Source organism: Phyllostomus discolor, chromosome 3 (genome assembly GCF_004126475.2).
Source record: "Phyllostomus discolor isolate MPI-MPIP mPhyDis1 chromosome 3, mPhyDis1.pri.v3, whole genome shotgun sequence".
Taxonomy (NCBI): domain Eukaryota; kingdom Metazoa; phylum Chordata; class Mammalia; order Chiroptera; family Phyllostomidae; genus Phyllostomus; species Phyllostomus discolor.
In genome coordinates this window covers 196,882,164-196,908,755 of record NC_040905.2, presented here as the reverse complement: position 1 = coordinate 196,908,755, position 26,592 = coordinate 196,882,164, and the positions used below count along the sequence as shown (strand labels likewise).

At 39.5% G+C, this 26,592-nt stretch overlaps 1 protein-coding gene across 3 annotated transcripts in view; it reads right to left on the bottom strand.

The window, feature by feature from the left end:
• Window positions 1-26,592, bottom strand: part of KIAA1958 (KIAA1958 ortholog) — a 107,720-nt gene that overhangs the window by 6,255 nt on the left and 74,873 nt on the right. For 2 of the 3 annotated variants that reach the window (XM_028517788.2, XM_028517789.2), the window contains one exon: window positions 12,385-12,557. In XM_028517788.2, coding sequence (XP_028373589.1) covers window positions 12,385-12,557 — 173 coding nt within the window. Of the gene's footprint in view, window positions 1-12,384; window positions 12,558-26,592 lie in introns of those variants that run through there. The other variant, XM_028517787.2, reaches the window with a different exon arrangement.

Below are 26,592 nucleotides of genomic sequence, written 5' to 3'. Positions count from 1 at the left end.
CCTTATCCAACTCTGAGTCATTCCAACATTAACTTCCTCGATATCGGCACATAGTATTTGGCACTGCTGGCCCTAAACATGGTGCTGTGGCAGGTTAACAATCCTTGAATTCACTTGAATTTACCAGAATAGGTCTGGAAATGTCACTGGCTTAATGAACCATACAGTTTAGATGTCACTGTTTGTTCAACATAAAAGAAAAACTGAATGGCCATACTGACCATTTGAGAGGGCTCCTTATCGGGGTATGGTAGGGGGAGAAGGAAGCTCTGTTTTTAAGAGGGAGCTAAAAGAGAAAACCAGACCTTGCTCAGTGCCCATTCATGCTGAACGAACACACATTCTAGGACAAAAGGAAGCTTCAATAAAAAATGCTTTAAAAGTACAAACTGTACCGGTAACATTTATTCTTCTAATGGCTATTGGGTCAAAGAGAAAATAACAACTGAATTACAGGTTTAAAATAAACCAAACTGAAAACATTACACATTGCAATGTATGAGATGCTGCATTAACATTCCAATAACACCCCATGTATTAGAAAACTTTACTGAAAATAAGTAAACATTAATCAACTCAAAAAGCTAGAAAAAGTAAGCCAAATTAACAGTAGAGTGAATCAATAAAAATGGAATGGATTAATACACGAAAATATATGAATTAGAATAGATAAAAATAAAGACTTGTCATTTTTGAAAAGACCTAGAAAGTTGACAAACTTGTAGATCAGACAGAGAGAGAAAGAAAAGGAATGGAAATACACATAAACAATGTTAGGATGAGAAAGACTGTACACAAAATGCGTCAAGAACATGGAAGAATATCATATACTTTATGCATGTTAATTTGAAAATGTAGACTAATTTTCTAGGAAAATATAAGTGACCAAAGTTGATTCCATAAGAGGTAGAAAATTCTGAACAGCCCCAAACAGGGGCAGAGGGTGAAAGGACCGTCAGAGGTGCAGATCACTCCCGAAGAGATGGCTTTGCGGAGTCGACCTAGCTTCTCTCTCGCATTTAAACGTTTTGCAGCACAGGAAAAGGAAACGTTCTCCATTTTTTTCGAACCCAAATCTGACAGATATTATACCAAAAAACAAAGTATATGAATATAAATATAAACTTCCCTAAGTAAAATAGCAGTGCTTTTTGTTTTGCACAGCAGCATATTAAATAAAACGTGTGCACGTGAGAACCCTGCGTGTAACAGGGACACGGCTCTGACACGTGCGCAGGGCAGTTAACGTGCTGCCACGCACAACGAGAACCGCCTCTCACGCAGTTGCACTCAGGAGGCGGGAAAGTCACACCAAGCCAAGACAAGGAGGGATTACTACAGAGTGCAAGGATGATCTAATCTCAATGAATATTTTAATATAATCGACTTATTCCCATATTAAGGAGAAATAATATGAATTTGATAAAGACTAAAAGAGTATTTTAAAGAATGTGATCTCCATTTCAAATTTTTAAAAATTCAAGTTCAATTTAAATTGGAAGGGATAATCCTCTTACTATGATGAAGAGTATTTTACAGACAAGAACTACAGAAATTACACCCAAGATGACAACATGGGAATCTTTTTTATAATGTCAGGATTAGGGCGAGCATGCTGAATACCACTGCTATTATGTAACACTGTACTGGAGGGTCTAGCCAACCAAGTGAAGCAAGACAGAGAAATTACATACACATGTATACAGGCAAGGAAAAAGGCAAAATATAACTGTTTTCTGATAATCTGATTATTGGTCTATGAAACTCCAAGCTGAAAATCCATCAAGAAGAGCGGGATAGTTATATAAAAAAATATAAAAAGCAATGGCTTTCTTATCTACTACTAAAACTAAGTTCACCATGACATCCTAAGTCAGCTGGTTTCAGATTTTTTTTTTTGTAGCCACTTGTACTCCCTACTTAAAGAGTGGTATTAACCACTCTTTGTATTAGTTGGGATTTACCTGGTTGCAAGAAACAGATCAAACTTGAATGAGCTCAGGCAAAAGGGATATCAAAATTAGTACAGCATCAGGACTCTGTCCCTCATCACCACATCTCTGTGCAGAGCGGTTCTCTTTATACAGCTCAAAACATAGCCACCTAGCACTCCCCAAGGTTTACATGTGATGGCTTTGGGTATTGGCAAGAGACCACCTCTCGTCAGCAGCAGAAAAGAAATCCAGCTGAAGAATTCTGATTGGCCCACTCTTGATCCAAACAACTGACCGAGGGATGGGCCACTGTACTAACATGATGGCTTTTGCAATACCCATGGGGACTGTAGGAGAGAGATGGCTCCTAGATAAGGGGTTCTGAGTAGAAAATGTTATTCATCACCTTAGTGCTTAGAAACCAAACAGCAACAACAAAAAAGTAACTTCTGTTAGCTTCCTGTTGCCCTGAGGACAAATTCCAAACTATTTACCTTGCATGCAAGTGTTCATAATCTGGCTCCACTCTGTGGTAGATTATTTCTAAATATAGCCACAACAATTCCCCTCGTCCCTGTCCCCAAATCCCTCCCCACTCCCTGCTGTTCCCATGCCCCTTTGCAACCTGACTTTGCTGCTCCTCCCATCAAGAGGTAGAATCTATTTTCCCAACCTTGGAATCTGGGTTGGCTGTGATTTACTCTGACTCATAGAATGTAGCATGTGACAATGTATGAATTCCAAGCCTAGGCCTCAAGAGATTCTACTTTCATCTGCTTTTGTTTTATAATTCCTTACAAGTTCTGCTTTCATCCTCTTAGTGTGATGTTGCTGCTGAGGAAGCCCCATTAGACCATGGGAACATGTAAAGTAGAGGCAAGCTGTCTTTTGTCTAATATCCAGATGACTGCACCCACGTGCACATGCCAACTGAGCCCAGCAGAAGAACCACCCAGCTGAGCACAACCCACAGAATCATGAGCAAATAAAATGAATGTTGCATTAAGCCACTAAGTTTTGGGGTGACTTGTTATGCAGTGGTAAATAAATGGTAGAGTCAGTTTTTCTCTGGCCTCATCGTCTGTTCTTTTTGTGCTCTATTTCCAGCCTCTTTCTGTGAGTGAACTTTGTGTCATTCACAGAAACCAAATGCTCTTTCTCTATCTTCTAACTTTCTCTACATGGAAAATCTCAATTCATTATTTCAAATCTAGCTCAAATTCTGCTGTCTTGTTAAAGGCTTCTATAGCTTCCCTTAGCAAAGTTACTCTCTCACCTGGGATCCCATTGCACTTAAGCTTTGTTATGGCCTTTCCATAGTGCACAGCCTTTTATCTACTTATATGTCTGTCTCTCTAAGTGGACTGAAAGTTCCTTGAAGGCAAGAACTGTATCTTATATATGACTAGGTCTTCATCACATGCCAGAATCCCTGAACTATATCATGAACCAATTAACTGATTGATAAACATGGGTTAAATTAATAAATTAACCTTGGTATCAGGAGAACTAAGCTGACTTATGAAGCAGAACATTTTTCTGGTTTACAAAGAATACAAGTTTCAAAGTAAACAAGTTGCAACAAGGCAGTAAACTGGTGGACCAGGGTGGGCAAGGCAGTGGCTGGAGGACCAGGGCAGGTGAGGCGGCAGCTGGCATACCAGGATATCCTACATTCACTAGTGGATGATCCAGGAGGAACAACTGGAGAGTGAGACAGGCCGCACAACACAGGGTTCCAGAGCAGGAAACTAAAGCCTCAAAAGCTCTGGCTGTAAAAATTTGTGGGGGTTGTGGAGGTGGGAGAAACTCCCAGTCTCAAAGGACTGTCTGTTGGAGAGGCCCATAGGATCCTAGAATGTACACAAGCCCACCCTCATGGGAATCAGCATCTGATAGAACACAATCCACTTGTGGGAAGCAAGTGAAGTGACTAAAAGCAGGGTGACAGCCAACCCAGCGGCACTGTTCCCTCTCTGACCCCTCCCCCACATACAGCACTACAATGCAGGCAAGTGGGTTGCCCTGCCCTGGAAAATACCTAGGGTTCCACCCATTACAACATAACAGGTGCACCAAGACAAAGAAATATAGCCCAAATGAAAGAACAGATCAAAACTCCAGAAAAAGAACTAAGCAATGAAGAGAGAGCCAACCTATCAGATGCAGAGTTCAGAAAACTAGTAATCAGGATGCTCACAGAAATGGTTGAGTATGGTCACAAAATAGAGGGAAACGTGAAAGCTATGCAAAGCGAAATGAAGAAAAATATATAGGAAACCAACAGTGACGGGAAGAAAACTGAAACTTTGATCAAAGATTTGGAACAGAAGGAAGAAAGAAGCATTCAACCAGAAGAAAATGAAGAAGCAAGAATTCAAAAAAAATGAAGAAACACTTAGGAACCCCCAGGGCAACTTTAAACATTCCAACATCCAAATCATAGGGGTGCCAGAAGGAGAAGAGGAAGAGCAAGAAATTGAACACTTATTTGAAAAAATAATGATGGGGAAGGGAAACTTCCCCAATCTGGCAAAGGAAATAGACGTGCAAGTCCGAGAAACTCAAAGAGTCTCAAAGAAGTTGGATCCAGGGAGAAACACAAAAAGACACATCATAATTACATTACCCAAGAGTGAAGTTAAGAAGAGAATCTTAAATGCAGCAAGAGAAAAGGAGACAGTTACCTACAAAGGAATTCCCGTAAGACTATCAGCTGATTTCGCAAAAGAAATCTTCCAGGCAAGAAGGGACTGGAAGGAAGAATTCAAAAGTCCTGAAAGGCAAGGACCCACATCCAAGATGACTCTATCCAGCAAAGCTGTCATTTAGAATGGAAGGGCAGATAAAGGGCTTCCCAGATAAGGTCAGGTTAAAGGAGCACATCATCACTAAGCCCTTATCATATGAAAGGTTGAAGGGACTTACCTAAGAAAAAGAAGATGATCAAAAACTATGAACAGGAAAATGACAACAAACTCATAACTATTAACAACTGGACATAAAAAAAACACAAAAAACAAAACCAACTAAGCAAACAACTAGAACAGGAACAGAATCACAGAAATGGAGAACACATGGAGGGTTATCAGCAAGGAGACAGAGGAGGAAGAATGGGGCAAAAAGGTGCCGGGAATAAGAGGCATAATTGGTAGGCACAAAACAGACAGGGGGAAGTTAAGAATATAGGAAATGGAGAAGCCAAAGAACTTATATGTACGACCCATGGACATGAACTACAGCGGGGGGATGCTGGTGGGAGGGGAGTGCAGGGCAGAGGTGGGTAAAGGGGAGGAAAAAATGTGACAACTGTTAACAGCATAATCAATGAAATATATTTAAAAAATTCACCATGGATTATAAATGTGATTTCCCTGATGTAAAAATGAACAACGAGAAGTGAGAGTGTAGTCATGGGGCTGATGACTCCAGATGGGAAAAAATAAAAATAAAAAACCTAACTTGTTAGGCAAACTTCAAACTCCTGGAATTACACAGCAATCCTTGAAACTTGAAGTGTTAGAAGACAAGTAAAACCAAGAGTTACTGTTGGGGGAACGCCTCAAAATTCCCTTTGTGACCATGTTGTCTAAAGGGATGAAGGAGGTAGAGAAAATGCTTATGAACTTCCAGAACTTAATAGGAAAATAAAATGAATCTCAGAGTAACCATCGCTAACAAGAAAATGATTTCACCAATTTTACTTTGTTCAGAAAGACAGATACTAAACTTCAGGATGCTCTATTTTCTGAGTGGATGAGAGAAATACAGAAGTCAGTGCGATGGCAACCTTGAAGGAGATGGATCAGTGAGGAGTGGGTCACCCCTGCGTGAAAAATTACTAAGTTAAATACAGACAGAGAATGACAGTGTATACTCTACGTAGTTGGATTATATTTTGAAGTCTATTTGACTCCTTGCTTCCTTCCTTAAGTAAACAAGGGCTGTTAGCTACCTTGTCTGCTGTCAGCTCTATCTATCTTGAAAGACACACCTAGACTAAACAGAGCTTGCATTGAAACCAAGAAAGTGAGGTTAGAGAATATGGGCCTTGATGCCTCAAGTCCTTCTTTTATTTTTTTATTTATTTTTATTTTTAATTTTTTAAAAGATTTTATTTATTTATTTTTAGAGAGGGAAGGGAGGGAGATAGAGAGAGAGAGAAACATCAATGTGTGGTTGCTGGGGGCCATGGCCTGCAACCCAGGTATGTGCCCTGACTGGGAATCGAACCTGCAACACTTTGGTTCCCAGCCCGAGCTCAATCCACTGAGCTACGCCAACCAGGTACTTTTTATTTTTAAAATGATTTTTTTTAGACTTTATTTCTTTATTATTAGAGAGAGGGGAAGGGAGGGAGATAGAGAGGGAGAGAATCATCAGTGTGTGGTTGCTTATCGCATACCCCCTCCTGGGGACCTGGCCTGCAACCCAGGCATGTGCCCTGACTGGGAATAGAACCAGTGACCCTTTACTTCGCAGTCCGGCTCTCAATCCACTGAGCCACACCAGCCAGGGCTCAAGTCCTCCTTTTAACTAAATACTGGCTAATTCTCCAAGATACTGGCCTCATTATTAAAAATATGTGAGGGACCCATGTGAGTAGATTACAGAAGACTGAAATATATATTCTCCCTCACCCATTATCTCTCTAGATATCACGGGGAAACTAAGAAATACTAATTATTTCTATCATATTAAGAGCACAGTAGTACTGATAAGGTGCACACTACTGAACCTTTCCATCTCCTGGGGTGTATGCTTTCTAAGCTACAGAGGGTTTGAAGAAATGAAGCCCTTTTCATGGCTTCCTGCACAGAAACGTAAAGTTTCCCAGCAACAGACAGTATCTTCACAGTGACTTCACTGACCTCTGGCCTGGAAAAGGTTAAGGCTCACAGGGATGAAGACCTAACTGGTGAAGGGGGTCTGTGAGAATAGCTGAATTTTAAAATTATTGATAAAGGTGAAAGTTACATTTTATTGATCTTTTTGTTGTCATAAAATATGTATATGTAAAAAACACACAATTTACCATCTTAACCATTTGTAAGTATACAATTCAGTGGCAGTAAGTACATTCACAATGTTGTATAACCATCCACATTAATTTCCATTATGTTTTTAAATCATTCCAAACACAAACTGTGCTTGTCAAACAAAAACCCCACACTTCCTCCTCCCTCCAGCTCCTGGTAACCCTCTATTCTACTTCCTGTCTCCACGAACTTGCCTTTTCTAAGTGCTTTGCATAAATGGAGTCACACACATTCAGCCTTCTGTGTCTAACTTATTTCACTTAGCATAACGCTTTCAAGGTTCTCCCACGTTGTAGCATGTAGTACTTCATTTCTTTTTATTGCCAAAGGCCGTTCCCTTGTATGGATATGCCACATTTGTTTATTCATTCATCTGACCTTTGGGTTGATTCTCCAGTTTGGCTATTGTAAATAATGCTACAATGAGTAATTGTGTATACTTTTTTTACAGATATATACTTTCCGTATTTTGGGTATATGCCTAGGAAAGGAATTGCTGGGTGACAGAGTAACCCTGTATTTAACATTTGGGGAACTGCTAAATCACTTCCACAAAAGCTACATCATTTTACTTTCCCACCAGGATCGTATGAGGATTCCAATTTCTCTCCATCCTCATCAACACTTGTTACTATCTGTTCTTTTTTGCATTCTTGCCCATCCTTCCTTCCTGCTGCATATGAGGGGAAATCTTTTGCAGTTTTGATTTGCATTTTCCTGATGTCTGATAAAGTTGCGCACCTTTTCATGTGCTTACTGGCCATTTGTTTATCTTCTTTATAACAACTGTTCAATGTTTCTGCCTGCCAATTCTAAACTCCATGTCAGTGTCGGTTGGTTTTGATTGGATCATTCTTTAAGAAATATATTTTCTTGCTTCTTTGCATGTCTGCTGATGTTTAGTTGCCAGACATTGTGAATTTTATTTCTTGGGTTCTAGATATTTTTACATTAGTATAAAATATTCTTAAGTCTTGTCCTGGGACATAGTTACTTGAAAACTGTTTGATCCATTTGGGTCTTTTTCTACTTTAAAAAATTCATGTGTAATTTTGAGATGACATGCTCTATATTAGTTTTAGTTGTACAAGGTAACGATTTGATATTTGTATACATTGCAAAATAAACATCACAATAAGTCTAGCTAACATCCATCACCACATATTGTTAAAAATATTTTTCTTCTGATGAGAGCTTTTAATATTTACTATCTTAGCAAGTTAGAAATATATAGTATAGTATTAGTAATTGCAGCCACCACGCCGTACATTACATCCTTAGGTCTCTTGACCATCTTCATGTATTTTACCTGCTCCCTCACCTCCAGCAACTACCAATTTGTCATCTGTACTAGGAGTTTTTTTTTAAAGATTCACTTACTGGTGAGATCATATGAAATTTGTTTTTCTCAGATTTATTTCACTTAGCATAATGTCTTCAAAGTCCATCTGTGTTGTTGCAAATGGCAAGATTTCATACCCTTTTATGGCCAAGTAATATTCATTGTATACATACATTCCACTATATATATAATTGTGAGACACACACACACACATACACACACACACAAAATGAGGTCTGTCCGAAAAAAGTCCAGCCATTATTAATATGAGAAGGGTTGCGAAATGGATGTAACCTGGCAGTCAAGGAGAGTGGACTGGAATGCACATGCGTGAACAATGGTGACTTCACTGTATTAGTCAGTGGGGGTGGTAGACACCCTTGAGTGAGCATGTGCACTGTGTGGCCATCACATTCAAAATGATTGAGCGAGTAGAGCAATGAATCTGCATCAAATTTTGCATTAAGCTTGAACATTCGTCCATGGAAACTACTTGGATGACTCCGGAGTCTGCAGCTATGGGCAACTGGTGATTGGCAGCTTCATCATGACCACATGCCCACTCATGCACCATGTCTCACACAGAGTTTTTTGGTGAAACGTCAAATCACCCAGGTGACTCAGCCCTACTAAAGCCCAGATTTGGCACCCTGTAACTTCTGGCTTTTCCCAAAACTAAAATCATCTTTGAAAGGCAAGAGATTTCAGACCATTGATGAGATTCAGGAAAACATGACAGGGCAGCTGATGGTGATTGGGAGAACTGTCCAAGTTCCTGAGGTACCACCTCATAGGGGACTGAGGCGTCATTGTCCCATGTACAATGTTTCTTGTATCTTTTTTCAATAAATGTCTCTATTTTTCATATTACATGGCTGGATACCTTCTGGACAGACCTCATATATTACATATATACATAACAATTTCTTTACCCACTCATCCATTCATGGACATGTAGGCTGCTTCCATGTCTTGGCTATTGTAAATAACACAGCAATGAACATGGGGGCGGGTATATATATCTTTTCAACTTAGCAGTTTTGTTTCCTTTGGATAAATGCCCAGAAGTAAAATTGCTGGACTGTATGGGGTTCTATTTTTAATTGTTTGAGTAACCTCCATACTGTTCTCCATAGTGTCTGTACCAATTCACATTGTACAAGGGTTCCCTTTTCTCCACATCCTTGCCAACACTTGTTATTCCTTATCTTTTTGATACTAGCCATTTTAACAGATGTAAGGTGGTATCTCATTGTGGTTTTAAATTGCATTGCCCCGATGATTACTGATGTTTAGCACCTTCTCACGCACCTGGGTCTTGCTTGTAAGATTTGTTGTGTGGGATTAGAGCAGAGCTCAGTCCAGGGCCAGTTATTCTCCACATCTGATGCCCGACCTTTCTGAGTGCTCCACCCCATGAATCCGGAGGTGTTTCTAGTCTGGCCAATGGGAACGGGTATTACTTCCAGTTCCATGTGAGCTCTGGGTACTGCTACTGCTGAACCTTTCAGGTGATTTTTGCCAGCCTGAGGCGGTTTCCCCACATGCATCTGTCGATCAGTACTCAGCTTAATGCTTGAGGGGAACTGTCTTCAGTTCTCTTTGTAGCTCTCCACTGTCGAATACTGTCATGACAATGCTAACCCCCTTGGTTTCTCTGGACTCTCAGCTCTGTTGCTCAGCTCAGCAACCCAGCTGGGCTTGCTGGCATTGCCCCTCCCTGCACCAGAGCCCCAGAACTCTTCTTAGGGCAGCGGGCTGGCTGCTCATACAGCTCACCTCGTTTGCTGTCTCTCAGAGAGAACATCCCTTCCTTGAGTCTTATATAGTACCTTGCAAAACACTTTATATTATTTGTCCGTATTTTGATTGTTTCAGGAAGGGGGATAAATCTTACTCTCCAAATTGGCCGGAAGTGAAGGACAACTGATTTTTCTGCTGAGTATGGGTCACACTTCTGGCAAGGAGTAGTATTTAATTGCACACTAGAAACTGTGGATTTTACATTGTTCAGTACCGCATTTGTCTTATTTTTTCAATGAGTGTTGGGACTTTTCTTCCAGTGTCCTCTTGTCCTTGCCCTCCTTGAACCCGGATCTCGGTCTCCTCTCAACTCAGCAAGATTCCCGGGCTCTGTGTGAGTCCCCCTGGCTTCCCTGCAGCTCGGAGACTGCCTCCAGGCAGATGGCCGGGGAGACGGCAGCTCTCATCTCCCTTGCTACCTCTCTCTTAGGGGTCAAGTCCTGTGCTGCCCGTCCTGTCTCAAAGAGTTGTCCAGTTTTCTAGCTGTTACAGCAGAAGGATAATTCTGCATCTTTTCATTCCCTTATGACCAGGAGTGGAAATTTCAATTTATTTTCAAATCTGCTGGATCAGTTTGATTAGTAGGCTAGTGCTGGTACATTTTTATAAGTATTTTTGATCCACAGTTGGGAACCCACATATGTGGAGGGCTGACTTAAGTTATATGCAGATTTTCCACTGTGCAGGGGTTGGCACCTCTAACCCCCACATTGTTCAACAGTTCACTGTAATTCTTTTCATTTCATACACCCTTAACATTTCACACATCCTTAATCTATAACTTACTATGTGAAGTCCTGGGTGTCTCAATCTGTGGTTTGTTTCTAGTCATTCTCACTCACGGTCACGCATTTCCCTGAGTGAACGATGACTTGTTAAAAAATGAGCACATTTAGTTGCTTTTAATTTGCAAAAACCCAAGGAATTTCAAGGAATGTTTCCCTTCAAAGATTATTACAACATAACAGTGAGGAGCCAGGGTAGGCTGCTCACCTGGAACCTCTCAAGCTCCTTTCAGGGTCCTCTCCTCAATCAAGGGTTCTTCAGTTCACCTGCCTGTCTCTTCTCTTCCCTAACAACGTTGGCAACATATGCCCTCAGGTAGAGCCCCAACTTTCAGGTGTGCTGACTGCTCACCACTCCAGTTTCAGCTGTCCTTTGTTTTGGCCCTGAGATGAACTCCTTCTTTTTCTGCAAGTACAGCGGAGAGGCCCCTTGCTGTGTCTAGTGCGCCACGCTGTCAGAAGTACAAACCTGGGTTTCCTGTTTCATCTCTTGTGGGTGCCCTAAACACATCGCCCAACCTTGGAGCCATCACCGGCCCTTGGGCTTCAATTACCACCTCTATCTGCCTGGCCTTTAAGTCTATACTTGTAGATTTAACACGTCCCCCATGTGTGAAACCCACATTCCCAACTGCCTACTTGCCATGTCTGATTTAGACTCAGTATATCCAAACCAAATACAACATCTTCGTCTTCTGTCTCCACACGTCCAAGAACATTTTCCCAGTCACAAACCCCAAACATTTCAAGGTGGAACATATTCTCAGAGCTCATTTTACAGGTGGGGAAAATGAGGACCAAGGATAGTAACTGATTTTTTGCTCATCAGTTCCACATAGTTCCTCTAAAATATCACTTTCACTGTTTCTTCCCATTCGGACACCTTCAGTGGCTTCCCCTTTGCCTGAACCTTAAGACCCTTGCAGACTGCATGGTGAGAGCGCCCTCCCCATTACAACAGTCCCTTCCCCACTGCGCAAACAAAAGCAAAACAAATTTCAATGACTTCCCAACAGTCACAAGATTGTGGCTTGGCATGGGAGGGTTATCCAAATCTAGTTTTGTAGCCCCTTATTCCCATATATGAAGCCCCTTCTACGGGCAAGGCTAACCCTGCAAATCTTACTCTTGTCTGTGTCACTCAGCCTAGAAGACCCGTGTCTTTACCCAATTCTACTGAAATTCTACCTCTGTACCATAAATACAGCTTAAATATCAGTGCCTTTGCTAGTGTCACCACACTGAAATTAGTTTATCCAACTGATAATATTTTTTTGGCATTTCTGATCTGTAAAGTCATAGGGCATTTATTAAATTCTGCTTTGAACTATGACATTTTTTTCCTTTCTATTTTATGTCCTTTCAAAGTTTCTCCTGGCAGAAAGCAACTGTTCTGTGCTCTCCACCATCCTCAGCACAGTGCTGGGCACTTGGGCACTCAGTGACATTGGCTGAAAGAAGTAAACCCGAAAGGTCCTTACCTTGGTGATGTCCGTGTGATCTTTGAGCCCATTGGTCATGCACCAGTATCGCCACACATTCAGGGCATAGCGCGTGGCTTTGGTAGTGTTTGGGCTTACTGCACTGGTACACAGATCATTCAAGTCATCATTAATATTAAATACAGGAAATTTGTTGAGCTTAGTGGAATAGGCTAGAAACAGAAAAAATAAAGGGCATTAACATAACTTGCCATTCCTTTCTTTAGAGAATTACATCTTGAGCTCATGTTAAATAACAGAAGGCTCCTAAGAGATAGCACTTATAAAAAATGAAATTTCTATCAAGTATACATATATCTGGATAAATAGAAAGCAATATTTCTAGCATGAAATCAATGCAGTAACCCTGCATTTAATCGCAACCATTTGCCGTATATGCTTACTGATGTACTCATGCAGGCATTCCAATGACAAAAAGCAGGGGAAACGAATGCGGGGAAATGGATGCAGGGAAACAAAGAATGTTCTATCTAAAATTTTCACTGGAAAAAAAACAGCATTTCTATTAACAACAACAACGACAAAAAGATAGATGGGAAGACAAGTTACACATCCTTTCTCCTTACCCTTAGCACATGAAGAGCTGTTATTTCTCTGTAATATACAGCCTCAGATGCCTTAATGTGCCATCTTGGGCAGCCGCGAACTAAACAGTATTAGCATATTTCTTCAGTTCTTTTCAAAAATTAATAAAGAGAAAGACATTTGGACCTGACTCCACAACTCATCAGCTAGCTTAAAATCAGAAAGCTAGGGCGAGGGAGAGCCATATTAGGGGAAAGCAGGGGAAGGGATACTCCAGACACTCACATGTCTCAGAAAAAGGCAACAGGTTTTAAGATGCAATTGCCAAATTACTTCATATTAGAACTCGTTTTCCTCAATGTATCTATTTTCTTGGTTACCAAAGACATAGTCAAGTCCATCACCATTAGCGGGCCCTTCCTCATACTCTGACCTACTAAAAATAGGCTTAAATTGTTCATACTGTGACCTTTGGCTAAAAAAAAATCAAGGTAGACCACCGAAAGTAAAAATGATGCCAATTCGTATTTTGTATCTAGTGGTTCCGACCTTCTCCAGAATGTTTCTATGTTCAAAACAAGGAACTAAAGAGAGAAGTAGAAAGAAGAAAAGGTAGTTCAATGACCAAGGTGACCCACAAATGCGCTTCACTTTACCTAACTCACCTCACCTTTCACTGCTCCCACCGAGGAACGCGAACCACCAGCCGCCTGCTGCTCCCAGCACCTGGCTACACCCAGGACGCTCACACCCCACCTTCCCCACACTCAGCCAGAGAAATCTCCCCATGGTCTTTGTATTAAATCAAAAGTGCCTTTTTTTCCCGTTCCAATTCAAAGCTCACTTGTACATGTTTGTCCATCCTGCTCAACTCCCTTCTTCTTTCTTTCAGTGTGTCCCACATTTACTTTATTCCGTAGAATTGTGACCTGTGTTAGGAGGATCTCAATGGGTTTGTACGCTCCTGAAGACTCTGCCTTCACCCTTTAGGCCTGCTGTTAACTGTTGAACACACAATCTGCTTTAACTAATGGTTACAGCAGGACAGGAATAAACGTTGCCAGCAAAGCTATCTGAAGTGCACGAGTCATGTAGACATATTTCTCTCACCACCCTCATAAACTGAGGTAACTTGTGTTACTTCTGGGACTTGCTTGATATTAATGAAAGGATTCTAGCATAAAATGTACTACTATTACATCTAGCACTAACATCTACTAGCATCTGCTTACTATATACCAGAGGTGTCAAACTCATTTTCACCGGGGGCCACATCAGCCTCACAACTGCCTTCAAAGGGCCGAATGTAACTTTAGGGCTGTGTAAATGTAACTACTCCTTAGCAGTGAAGTGAGAGCTCAGCACTGCCCCCGGGTAGAAACAAGGTGCTGGGCCAGATCTGGCCTGTGGGCCTTGGGTTTACCACCTGTGCTATATACCAAGAGTTATATAAAGTAAGCTCTAAGTAACCCTACTGTTGTAACAATTTTACAAATAAGGAAACAGAACCTCAAACAGTAACTTCATACATCATGCACCCAATACTGACTGAGGTACACTCTCTGTGCCTGGCACTGAGCTGAATCTCGAGTCACGCAGTTAGCGAGTGCACAAGCCAGCCAAGTCCAAGTGCCGGGATTTGGACTTGGGTCCCGCTGACTCTATGCTCTGGACACTGCGGCAAAAGAATCAGGTACTACAGAGATCAAGTTCTCAGTAAAGAATGCAATTTAAATACTGGCCACTTGTAAAAAATATATGCTGGCTCCCAAAATGGACTCAGATTAACCTGCAGTGAGGAAAACTAAGTCTGCTTTATTTAGACAAACACTATAGTTTCAATAGTTTTTAAAAATACAACAAAAACAGGATTTGTTTGCAACACAGCTCAGTCCCCATCACTTCATTATAGCATAAGCACAGGAAAGACTCACACTGCAAGATAGGATGATTAGGTTTAATTATTATGTTAAATGATGTGACCTTAAATAATTTCACTCTAATCAGAGGGCAGAAGGACAGAGACTGTACAATGAAAATGGAACCTGTATGCCCATGGAAGTTCTGCCAGTTGCCCCAATAATGTACTGCCCTGGGAAGGGGTCCAGTTCAGCATCATGTATTGTGTTTCGTCCTGCCCCTCGGTCTTTCACGGATTTCCCCTCACCTGCTTGTGCTCTGACACCTGGCTGTGATGTGCCCCTCCCAGACACACAGATGCCCTCTTTACCCACTCCCAGCGTGGCACCCGGCACTGGGCCACCCTCCAGACACAGACACCTTTCTCACGCCACTCAAACTCCGACATCCCATGCCGGAAGCCCTGCTACGTGGACGCCTTCATCACCCTTCCTGGGATGACACCTCACACCAGGCCACCCCCATGCGTGAAGCCCTACTCACTTCAGCAAGGCTCTGACTTCTCACACAGGGCTTCTCCCCATGTTCCCCGCTGCAGTGTGGGGGCCCCACTCACCCTGCTCAGGCGATCACGCCACATGCCTGGCCACGCCTCCACGGGATGTTTTTCTCTCCCAATTCAAGCTGTTACCACTTTGCCAGATTGCCCTCTTGCTGAAATATATTTCCTGCCCCAGTCACTTGCCTACGGCCCTCACTGGGCAGCTCTCCTGTGTGCATGCCCTCTTGACACTGCAGGCTTCATGCCTGACCATCCCAGCTCCTTCAGTGAACACACACTCACTCCAGTGCCAACGCCTGCTCTGCTCTCCCCGCCAGGAGCTTCCAAACTGAAGAGTTCAGGGGAAAAAAAGGAAGGGGAAGAAGAGAAAGAAGGAAGAGAATTCTAGATTTCCATTTTGTTAACAGACAATTAAGTCATCATATACTTCTAAATAAACCCTTAGTGAAAGGAAAACAAAAATCAGTGGGACTTAGTATTTCAAACTGAATGATAACACAACTGAATGATAACTTGTCCAAGTTATGGGATAGTGTCTTTAGGAAAAATGATTATATTAAATTCAGAGATTAGAAAAGAAAGGTTGAATATCAACTGTATCAGGACATCAAAAAAGAGAAAGACAAATATACCCAAAAAAGTAAAATGAAGGAAACAATACATGTAAGAACAGAAATCAATGAAAGTTTGCAATAAAAAAAATAGTAATGCCAAGAGATGGAGTTGAAAGACTATTACAATTAATAATACATAAGAAAAAAAGAAAAAGCACAATTTCTACAGCAGAAATGAAAAGGGAGTTATCACTGCAGACCCTACAGATATATTAGAAAGACAGTAACAATATTAGGACCTTGATGCCCATAGATTTGAAATTTTGGGTAAAATGGACAAATATCTAGAAAAGCCACGTTACCACAACTGAATAGGAAACATAAAATTTAAATAGTCCCATACCCATTAAAGAAATTCAATCTATAAAATCTCTCTCTCTCTCTCTCTCTCTCTCTCTCTCACACACACACACACACACACACACATGAACCCTTCAAGTTAAGATAGATTTTACAAGTAAATTTTTACAATTTAAGAAACAAATAATGCCAAACCATGAAACTCTGGCAGTGAATAGAAAAAAAAAAAAGAGAACACAATTTAATGTCTTTTACAGGGCAGCATAAGTTTGCTATAAAAATATGACAAGAAAAATGCAACAAAAGAAAATTACAAGCCAACACAGCTCCTAAGCAGATAAAAAATCCTTAACATAATATGAGCCAACCGAACGCCTACCTCACACTATAAACAACAAAATTCCAAATGTATCGTGACCTATATGTGAATTGTAGTAACGATAAAGTTCCTAGAAGAAAACACAAGAGACCATTTTTGGGACCATGGGGTAACTACATATTTTCAAACAGGACATCAATCTTATTAGCCCCAAAGCACAAGATCAATAAATTGGATTTCATTAAAATTAAAAAGACATTTATCAAAGTGTGCCTAAGGGGGTGAAAAGACAAGCAAAACAGTAGGAGATAGTTGGCAAATATATCTGAGAAATCAATTAGAAGGAAGACAGTCCAATTAGAAATGGACCAACTTGAATGGGCAATGCGTACAGTAAGAAATTATCATTAACATTTCAGGAAATATAAATTAATATACACTCACCAAAACGGCTAAAATTAAAAACAAAATCTATAAACATCAAGTGTTGGTGAAGATGTGAAACAACAGAACCCTCACTCATCTGGTAGGAATGTCGCTTTGTACGGCCACTTCGGAAGCTAACGGGCAGCATCTACCCAAGGGAGCACACATGTACTGTAGGATCCAGTGGTCCTATGCCTGATGTACAGCCAACACTGCGTTATGTTATATGCATTAGCTGTTTTAGTCACTTGAAGTCTTAGAAAAGATTATTATAAATAAATAAATTTAAAATAAATAAAACTTTAAAAAAGAGGACATTTCGTGATTTGCAGGCTAAGTATTACTCAACCTGAATTCCAATATTCTTCCTCTATCAGGGAAATAAAATCTGTCACATTTTAATTACGTAATTTGTTTCTTAAAGTAGTACAAAAACATTAAAATTACGTTACAACTATTTGTAACGTAATTTTAATACCATTTAAAATACTATCATACAAAGTACAGCTATTGCTATTTGCAATACTCAGCCTTCTGAGTAGACTTTGCTGGATTATACATCTAAAAGAACTACATTTGCACTTTTGTGAAAGAGAACATTATGTTTTCTGGTGTTTTAATATGCATTTCTCTACTAAATAATTTTAGTGACACAACAAAGATGTCTGAACTACTATAATCTTTTTGAATAACCATTCCTATTCTGCTCACAGAACATCGTCATATGTGCTAAATGCAACCAAGAGCACATGAAGAATTCCACCTGACCAAAAAGGCGTTTCCTGAAAGTGAGGAAGTCTGGAAGCAGACTCAGCTTGGTATGCCTTTGCACAGTTGGCTGACAAGAGCTCCACAGACAAAAAGCCAGAGAGTGAATTTGAGTAGAGACTTTTGCCCCAAAACAGGATTTTGGGGGCTGAGGCTCCAGGAAGCATGTGATTATTCAGCTGTAGATGCCCTCCTGAAGTGTCCTCCCCACCCCGGGGGGGGGGGGGCTGTTTCCACGTACTCGCATAGAGAGATGCTTCTCTCCCCACAATGCCCGCTCCTCCATTAGAAGCACTTGACATGGAAAGCTCTGCTTACTATGCACTGACCATGTGGGGCTGATGCATGGTGAAGAGGACAATTTCGTTATTCACGACATGGTTTTAAGTTGTTTTTAAACTGTTGTAGCTACAAAAGTCAGCCGGCATTGCGGAAAACCATTTATTAAATGAAGACTAACATACCCAAATACAGACAAAATACTGTGATTAAAACATGCTCTCATTACAGAGACATTAGCTGATTTTATTGGATTGTATTTCTTATTTCCATAAGTTGAGGCTGCACCAACAAACGCTGAACACAATAGGAAATCACACTATTACACTGCAGGCAAACACTGCACACACAATGAATAAGCCGCCGGGACACAAAACTAGAATTTTATTTAGAGCACAAGTACACAGACAAATATGAAGCAAAAACAGTGAGCTGGTAAAGATGGAAACATTTTAGAGGAAAAGATCAGTGAGCGTTAAAATAAAAATGAAACCGAGAGTATACACTTATTAACAAAAAAGCTGTATTATATTACAAATATCAACTGGCAGAATATTAATTAACCAAGAGTATCACAGTCACACATTTTAACATATTAACAGAAATTTCTCTCCATTTCAATTCACCTTTCTCCTCTTTCACAAATTATAAATGTAGCAGCTTAAGAAGAAAATTTTTAAACATTAGAGTGAATAGGCACACATGTGCTTTTTTCATGTAATATCAGTTAAAAACCCAGTGACCAGAAAATATATCAAAAATGATCTATATCAAACAGGGGAAAAAGTGAATGCATCTTCAAAGAATAGTTCAATTGTTCACAAAAGTTTTCTAGGTATTGTGTGGTTATATTTCCAAACAGATGCCTGGTATTACGTTATACTAAATTGGTATAATTTGTATTCTCAATGAACTTCCAAGTGGTAGACTTAAAGGAATTTTTAAATCATTCTTAAAATTTGTAAGAAAGATGGAAGACCTTATTTAAGTTGAATACAGCATTCATTCTACTAAACCACCAAATAAATGAGTCATATAGTGATTCTGTTGAATCCAAATCACTTCCAGTCACTGTCTCACCAGGTTTCAGCCCATAGTATTAGTTACATTTTCAGATTACAGCAAAAAAGGTACAAGTTATTGCTCACCATGGGGCAAATCTATGTCTAACGTTAGCAGTGAGAAAAAGCTTAAAAGTCATGGTGGAAACATAACCCTATAAATTAGAAACCTAACAAATATGTGTGTATTACTTGATTCAAAAGTAGCCCATTTATAGGCATAAAGGTCTCAGGACAGACATATAAAATGTACAGAAGACATAAAGGGGGTAAATAAAACTTAAGAGAGCATGCAAATAAATATGCCCACTGCTAACTAATAGGAATTGTGACTATTAGTCATCAGGATACATTGCCATAATCTTTGGTGTCCAAAATATAAAAGGAATTCTAAGAACAAAGGCTTTGCCTGCAAACCCCCAATGCAGGAATCAAGAAATACGTTACTGTTACTCTAAAGGCCACTGACCGAGGGCAGAACATCTTCAGAACATGCATAATTGAACTTCCTTTCATTGCTTTACTACCTCCCTGGAAGGGCAAGTGTTTAAAGCATATTCTGGAGAGAAGGCTCCCATTTGAAATCTGCCTTTCTTTTCCTTTGAGCAAAGAAGGAGCAGGAGCCTTAAAGAATTACTTTCTATACTCTCAGAGTTAAATCAGCAGTATCAGCAGCAGTGTTTCCGTACACGGCACTGGCTGTTGCCAGGTGTCTGACAGTCACACGAAAAGCCCCTGTACAGTCCAGGAGATTGTCCCTTTATTAAAGGGACTGTACAGCTACAAACCCATTGAACAGACAGAACGAAACACCGCACTGAGGGAGGAATCTGGGCATGCTGGGGTAACAAGGGTATTCAGGAAGTAGCCTTCTTAACATTGTATGATAGTTTCTCTTCCATTTTAAGACTATAAATGTACAAAAAAGTATAATGATATTTTCCCCATGTTGACTTTTAACAAGTAGAATAATAGAATTAATCCACTGAAATTGTTTCTCTTTACTTTCAGAGCTTGTATGAAACTGCCAGGGCAAAATGGAACTACCAGGAACCAGCTAAAGACAAACGGGCGTGAAAAAATTCTGATGTGAGGCAACAGAGTATATTAAATAAGTCCATACAAATGCTGAATATAAAAGTTAGTATGTGGGAACACTGAGGTTTCCATGGTCACTTGTAAATCAAACTTAAAAACTAAATATTCTCATTAAATGCAATTCAAACAGTAAGTTATGATAACCAACAAAAATTATGTATGCACCTTATAGTCCTGTGTTATCACACTGTCCAACCAAAAAATATCCAGATCAAGGGAAATGTTGCTGCTATACTGTCATTCTATTGGATTTTCTCTGCAAGGTACTCAAGTATCAGGGAAAGAAGAAGATTTAAGCTGGGGGAGAGGAGTACTAAAAAAAGCCCAGAATTCTTGCTTTCTCCTTTTGCAAACATTTCCCTCTCAAAGAGCTGGGGATAAAGAAGAGCTAACCTGGAATTATACACACGAAACAAGATTTTGAAGTTGGCACCACTTGACAACTACAACATTTCCTTCTGTAGAGGCCACTACGTACTGGCTCAAAATATTAAACCACTAAGTACATACTTTCACAGGTCACACATAAAATGTCGACTGGCACAGCCCCGTAAGCACAGTTCTTCAGTTTAACTACAGTAAGTGATAGCAGCAATGATGAACAATTCCACATAAACACCACTAACACACATATGAAAGAGCACCCTATGATGACATGCAAAATCTCAACAAAGACATCACTGAATATTACACAATGCATAGAAATTGTAATGGTTTTTGGCAAGGTTTTTTTTGTAACAAATATTTTATAAAACGAAAGTTCTTTTGTTATAAATGCTATTTAAAAAGTTGTAATATAATGGACTGTAGATATAAAAGTTCAGTTTGATAAAGTTGATCTGAGTGGATTCATACTAAAATGAACCTGCTACTTCATCCAGTATAAATAATCATTATAAATTAATTTCTAGTGGAAGTATACTAAGCTATTCGATTTATAAAATAGAAGGATTACAGAAAGTAAACAGGCATAAAAATCACTTAATACAGTATGCACATTACTGTCAGGATTACATATTGCTGATGTCTTTCTAATTCTACCAACCACAAATAAATATATTATGCCAAACATTTGCAAAGACCTTTGAAATGAATGTAAAATGGTAAAAATGCTAATTCCAGTGTGATATAAAGAACATTAGAAGTCTAAGCAAAATTCAACACTGCATTCAAAAGGCAAAGTTTCGTTGTACTTTAACAACCTAGAATTTCATCTTTTCCCTTCAACTAGGATTTAGTAACTATAAATTGTAAAATAAAATTTTGTAGAATGTTTTTGTATTTATGCTTGAATTCCCTGTTAGAGGAGTAAGCAGGCTAGTATGAGAATTTACAAATATTTTGTATTTCTACATCGTCCTGCTATGCGTAGGTCTCTTTCCTAGTTCCCATTTTCTTCCCCTTTCCTGTCTCTAAAATAAATTCACTTCAGAAACATTCTAATTATGTTGATAGAAATGTGATCATTTTGACTGAAGATCTGTCCCAAACCTTTAGGACGGTTTTTAAAACCTTTCACAGACGAGAAGCAGGGCACTGCAAACCGCATTCTAAAGCAATGATATGGATGCTACACAGCTGGATATACAAATGAATGCTGCAATTTTTGAGAAGTTACTTTTTAGTTTATAATCATTATAGATTATACTAATTACTGAATTCATATCACTGAAAACTGTAGTTTGCTTCCCTTCCATAAATAAGAATTAAATATAAATGGGGTAGGGTAAGAGATATTCATTAAAATAAAAAGGTAAACGATTACATTTGGAGATCATCCCATCAATTTTCCAAAGTTGTTGCTAAAATCAAGATGTAACACTACACAATGAAAAGTGAAAATACACATGGCAGAAAAAAAAAGCATATTTGAAAACTGGCAGCTTGAATGTCCCTCTAACAGAAACTTGATTAAGCTTAAAATTCTTCCTAATTTTGAAAATGACGATATCCCTTCTAGCTCAGTGAAAACCTGAGGTTGTTTTTCTCCCCTAAACTCGAGTTACAGACTGGAAGCCCGGATGCCTGGGTTCCCCTGAGTTCTACTCTTGGCTCTGACTCTAACCAGGCGTGTGCACCTGGGCATTCCTCTAGTGTCTCTGGGGCCATTTCCCCCTCCTGTAAGAGGAGGGCCGGATTAGTTCAGATGTTTCTAATACTCTGGCCTAACTCATTTTCTGATTAGCTTAGCACACTGATCTAATCAGTACTCTGAGCCTAATAAAACTAGGTCATGGTTTACATAAAACCTCAATTTAAATGTATTAAAATGCTATCTTTAAAAAATAATGTAATCTTCAATACCACACCAGGTCTTGGCAGAGCCTCAGCTTTGGCAGACCCAATTAGTGAACTTACAAACAGGATAGGCGGCAAGATATTTTGATTACCTTTCTCTGTTCAGAAAAGTGAAATTGGAATTGTTGGCAGTTCACCAATATCGCCCCTCTTTTCTGTTTTTGTATCATTAGAAATACTCCAAACGCCGACAGGATGACACATGTAGTGAGTGTATTTCTTTACCCCAGTACGCTCTATGTATGGCAAGGATCTCTTAACAACCATCCTGGTTTCATTACTTTGCCTTAGAGAATGCTATGCAGTCATATCATCTCTGCCAGATCTTAGTGGGGAGAAGCCATGTTTGAATATTATGCATTAAGAAAAAAAAAAACAACAAAAGACGAATGAGGACGTTGTTGCCAATGGGGTTTCTTAATAAGTATTGCAACTATTTGCACCACATCATATGCTGAATATGCAGGTGTATCGTGTCTATTTAAAAATATGTTAAAGTGACTGAGAACTTGTTAATTCATCAGTACTTATAACAACTTTTTCACAATTGAACACTTTAAATTTATTTTACTGCAATAAATGATCACACATGCCCCATGATATTCCTCCTATGTCTGGAAATTTATTTACTTCATTATATGGTAGGGAGTTCTTATTTATAGATGCTAGGTATTACAGCTTTATTTTGGCCCGATAAATGAAAACTAAAATACATCCTTGCTGTAGACAAAGAAAACCAGTCTGAAAAAGGCTGGTGAAAATCAGAAGTGTTGGTGTCTAATACATGAAACAGTAGAGAAAGCCAAATGACAAAACATGACAACGGTTTCAGGGTTAATCTCTAACTCTGAGAATTGTGAGGCTAGTATGCCCCACAAATTCTGTTATAGAATCACAATTGATTAAAAAACAAAAACAAAATGTGAACAAAACATTTTACTAAATAGTGTGCATTTGCTAGCACCAAACTCATAGGTAAGACCAAACTCCCTGGGAGCCTGTCCCCCAGTCCTCACTGTCTGGTGAAGGGCAATGTCACTTCTGGGCCTGAGAGGTGCTCTCTCTGTCCACAACCTCCCCATTCCTCGTCTGAATTATAAGGAACTTTCTTGAAACTGGGTTTCTGGTTTACTTGGGATAAAAACAAATAATCGCTTCTAAAGCTAAAATCACTTGTGCATGTACACACCCCTCTTCACGATACAATGTTCTTTCAAGAGTGACACAAATTTTCACTCTCTCCCAGTGACCAGGGCAAACAAACTCTCCCAAGCGTCCCATCTCACAAAGCTACGGTGGCGGAGCCTAAGCAATGTCTAGCACACAGTGCTAGTGATGGCACTGCGCGCATTCAGAGCTGAATGAATATTGAGAATTTTATCACACCAGGGATTTCATGGATAACTTACTACCTTGGAGGGTCTACAGAAGCACAGCAAACCACTTTGTGAACAAGAAGCTACAGCCGCAAAGGACAGAAAAGGATCTAGTTTCAGATCCTGATGTTCTTAAGTATTAACGACAGTGTGGGCAACCCATCTGACTTCTCTGGACTTCCTCATCTCAGAGATGGGAGATGACCATGTGTACTCTCATGGGACTGCGGTGAGAATTAAGAGAAACAACTCATAGGGGCAGTTAGCACTATGGCACACTGTGTGAACTCAATAAATGACAGTCTGAGAGGACAACCTGCATTTCCCTATGCGTGTGTGCACCTGTGTGAACAAATGGATGGTGTAGAAAACAGCCCTGCCTCATCGATCATCTCAAAACAGACTCTGTGGAAGATTCTCCACAAAATGCTCAAATCAATATTATGTATTCTATGGGGAATCAACATCCCCAACAGCTAAATAACACGAGTACAAAGTTTGGGAAACTGCAAACCAGCACCGGCATAGAGTTGTTGTTTTTTTGCTGGGCTCTCAAAAAACGAAACGAAACTTTTATTACAGTATCTTTTTTAAGTTCTTTGAGAGCAGAGACTATTTCTACATCTTTGTACCCTCACTGAGTCCAGATACTGGGTGCTCCAACTCTCGTTGCTATGGCCGGACACGTCCTTTCAGTGAAGTCATTGGATTTCACTGAGCCACTGGAAGCTAAGTCGCAGGACACAGCCAAGTGAGCGCAAGGAAGATTTCAGCTAACAGTGACCTAACTAAAAAACCAAAGAGACCTGATCTATGCTGGAAACTTTTCATGTTATGCCTTTGTAGATCAGGAAGTGATTTAACAAAAGGAAGAGTGCATTAGCATAGGGAAAAGTTGACATTGGGAAAAACAATGATCAAATAACAAACATTTAAAATAGCTGATGTATATTTATGAATCATATTCAAACCAGTCCTACTAACCAAGATAACAAATGGAATCTTAAGTATAGGGTCTGTTGGATTAACATCCTGAATATCGCTAATCTCTTCAAACATTATGTTTTTCTTTTTTAAAAATTGTTACAGCCTTGGCTGGTATGGCTCAGTGGATTGAACACCAGCTTTCAAACCAATGGGTCACCGGTTCAATTCCCAGTCAGGGCACATGCCTGGGTTGCAGGCCAGGTCCCCTGTGGGGGTCGCATGAGAGGCAACCACACACTGATGTTTATCTCCCTCTCTTTCTCCCTCCCTTACCCTCTAAAAATAAATAAATAAAATCTTAAAAAAAAACCTGTTACAGTCTATGGTTTTCAATAGCCAGTCACTTAAATGAATATAGAGGATTGAATTATGCTATGTCATCCGAATGAACAGATGGGTTTGACATTTTTGTTACAGACAGTGCAAAAAACTTCCAGAGTCATGTGAGGGGCACTGGAAACTGCCTTACATGACATTGCACTGACCTTCAAGTGTAAATGTGGCAAATAAAGTTTTAGTGTTTCTATATGAACCACGGGATCGTCTGGAAAGGTAGCACATGTACTATACTGCTAAACTGTCGCACTGTTGCTGAAGCGCATATATGACTTTGGTGTCTACCACTGTCACAGTATGCACATAATTTGTCTTAAGTTGCAATAACAAATAATAAAAATGGCATCTGGCAGTGGTATGTCCTCAGTATTGTTTATATAAAATCACAAAATTTAGAGGTAGTTGCAGATAATTTTTCATAATTTAACTCAAACAGATACTAATTTGGCTATATGTCTACCAAGGCATTCTTCCAAAAACAGCTTTCCAAATCTGTTGCAATGTTCCTATTTGGTTACCAAAGCAAAAATAAATAAAAAATAATTCACATTCTCCATTTGTGTTTTTCTAAATAAAAATGCAATGGGAATAAAAACAAGATTTTAAGTTTAATACCTCAATAAACACAAATGGAAATTTAAAATTTCCTAGTTCTGTTTTTCATTGCTTACTGACTGCTCTTCTTCCTTGTAACAAACTTACTTTGCTATCTAAAACATATCAAGAATTTTAAAAAAAATCAATGCAAAAATAAAACGCACAATCCCATTTTGTGTTCTTTTATAAAGAACACTTTATAAGGCTTCTGCCTTTTCTTAAACATGAGAGGTACCCTATGTAAAAATATCCTTATTTTAAAAAGTTATTTTACAGTAGGCTGTCCTATGCACTTATAAGACCAGTTACCAAATAAGCAGAACAGGAATGTTTCGTAAAGAACTGGGAGAAAGAGGACCACAGTTCAAAATGAATGCGAGGACCAGGGAACAGAGTGCGCCTCCATAAGAGAGAACTCAGCACCCCAGAGGTCTGGGAAGACACTGCCCCCACATCTGGCTCAAATCACTGGAAACTGTGAGTTGGAACTAAGAAAGGTAAACAGAAGAACTCTGGAGTCAGATGACAGACAGTACCGTTTCCTTAGCTATAATCTAACTGATTTGTCTTGATCTCAACATAAAACGAAGATAATTTACCTTCCTTTCAAAGTTATTGAAAGGATTAAAGATAATGCACATAGAAATACATAGGTATATATTGAACTGCCTGAAGAAATATATACCAAAATGTTAACAGAGGTTATTTTTGGCTAGCTAATGTGTATATATTTTGTCTTGTTTATGCTTATCTGTATTTCTTAATTTTCATACAATTAGGA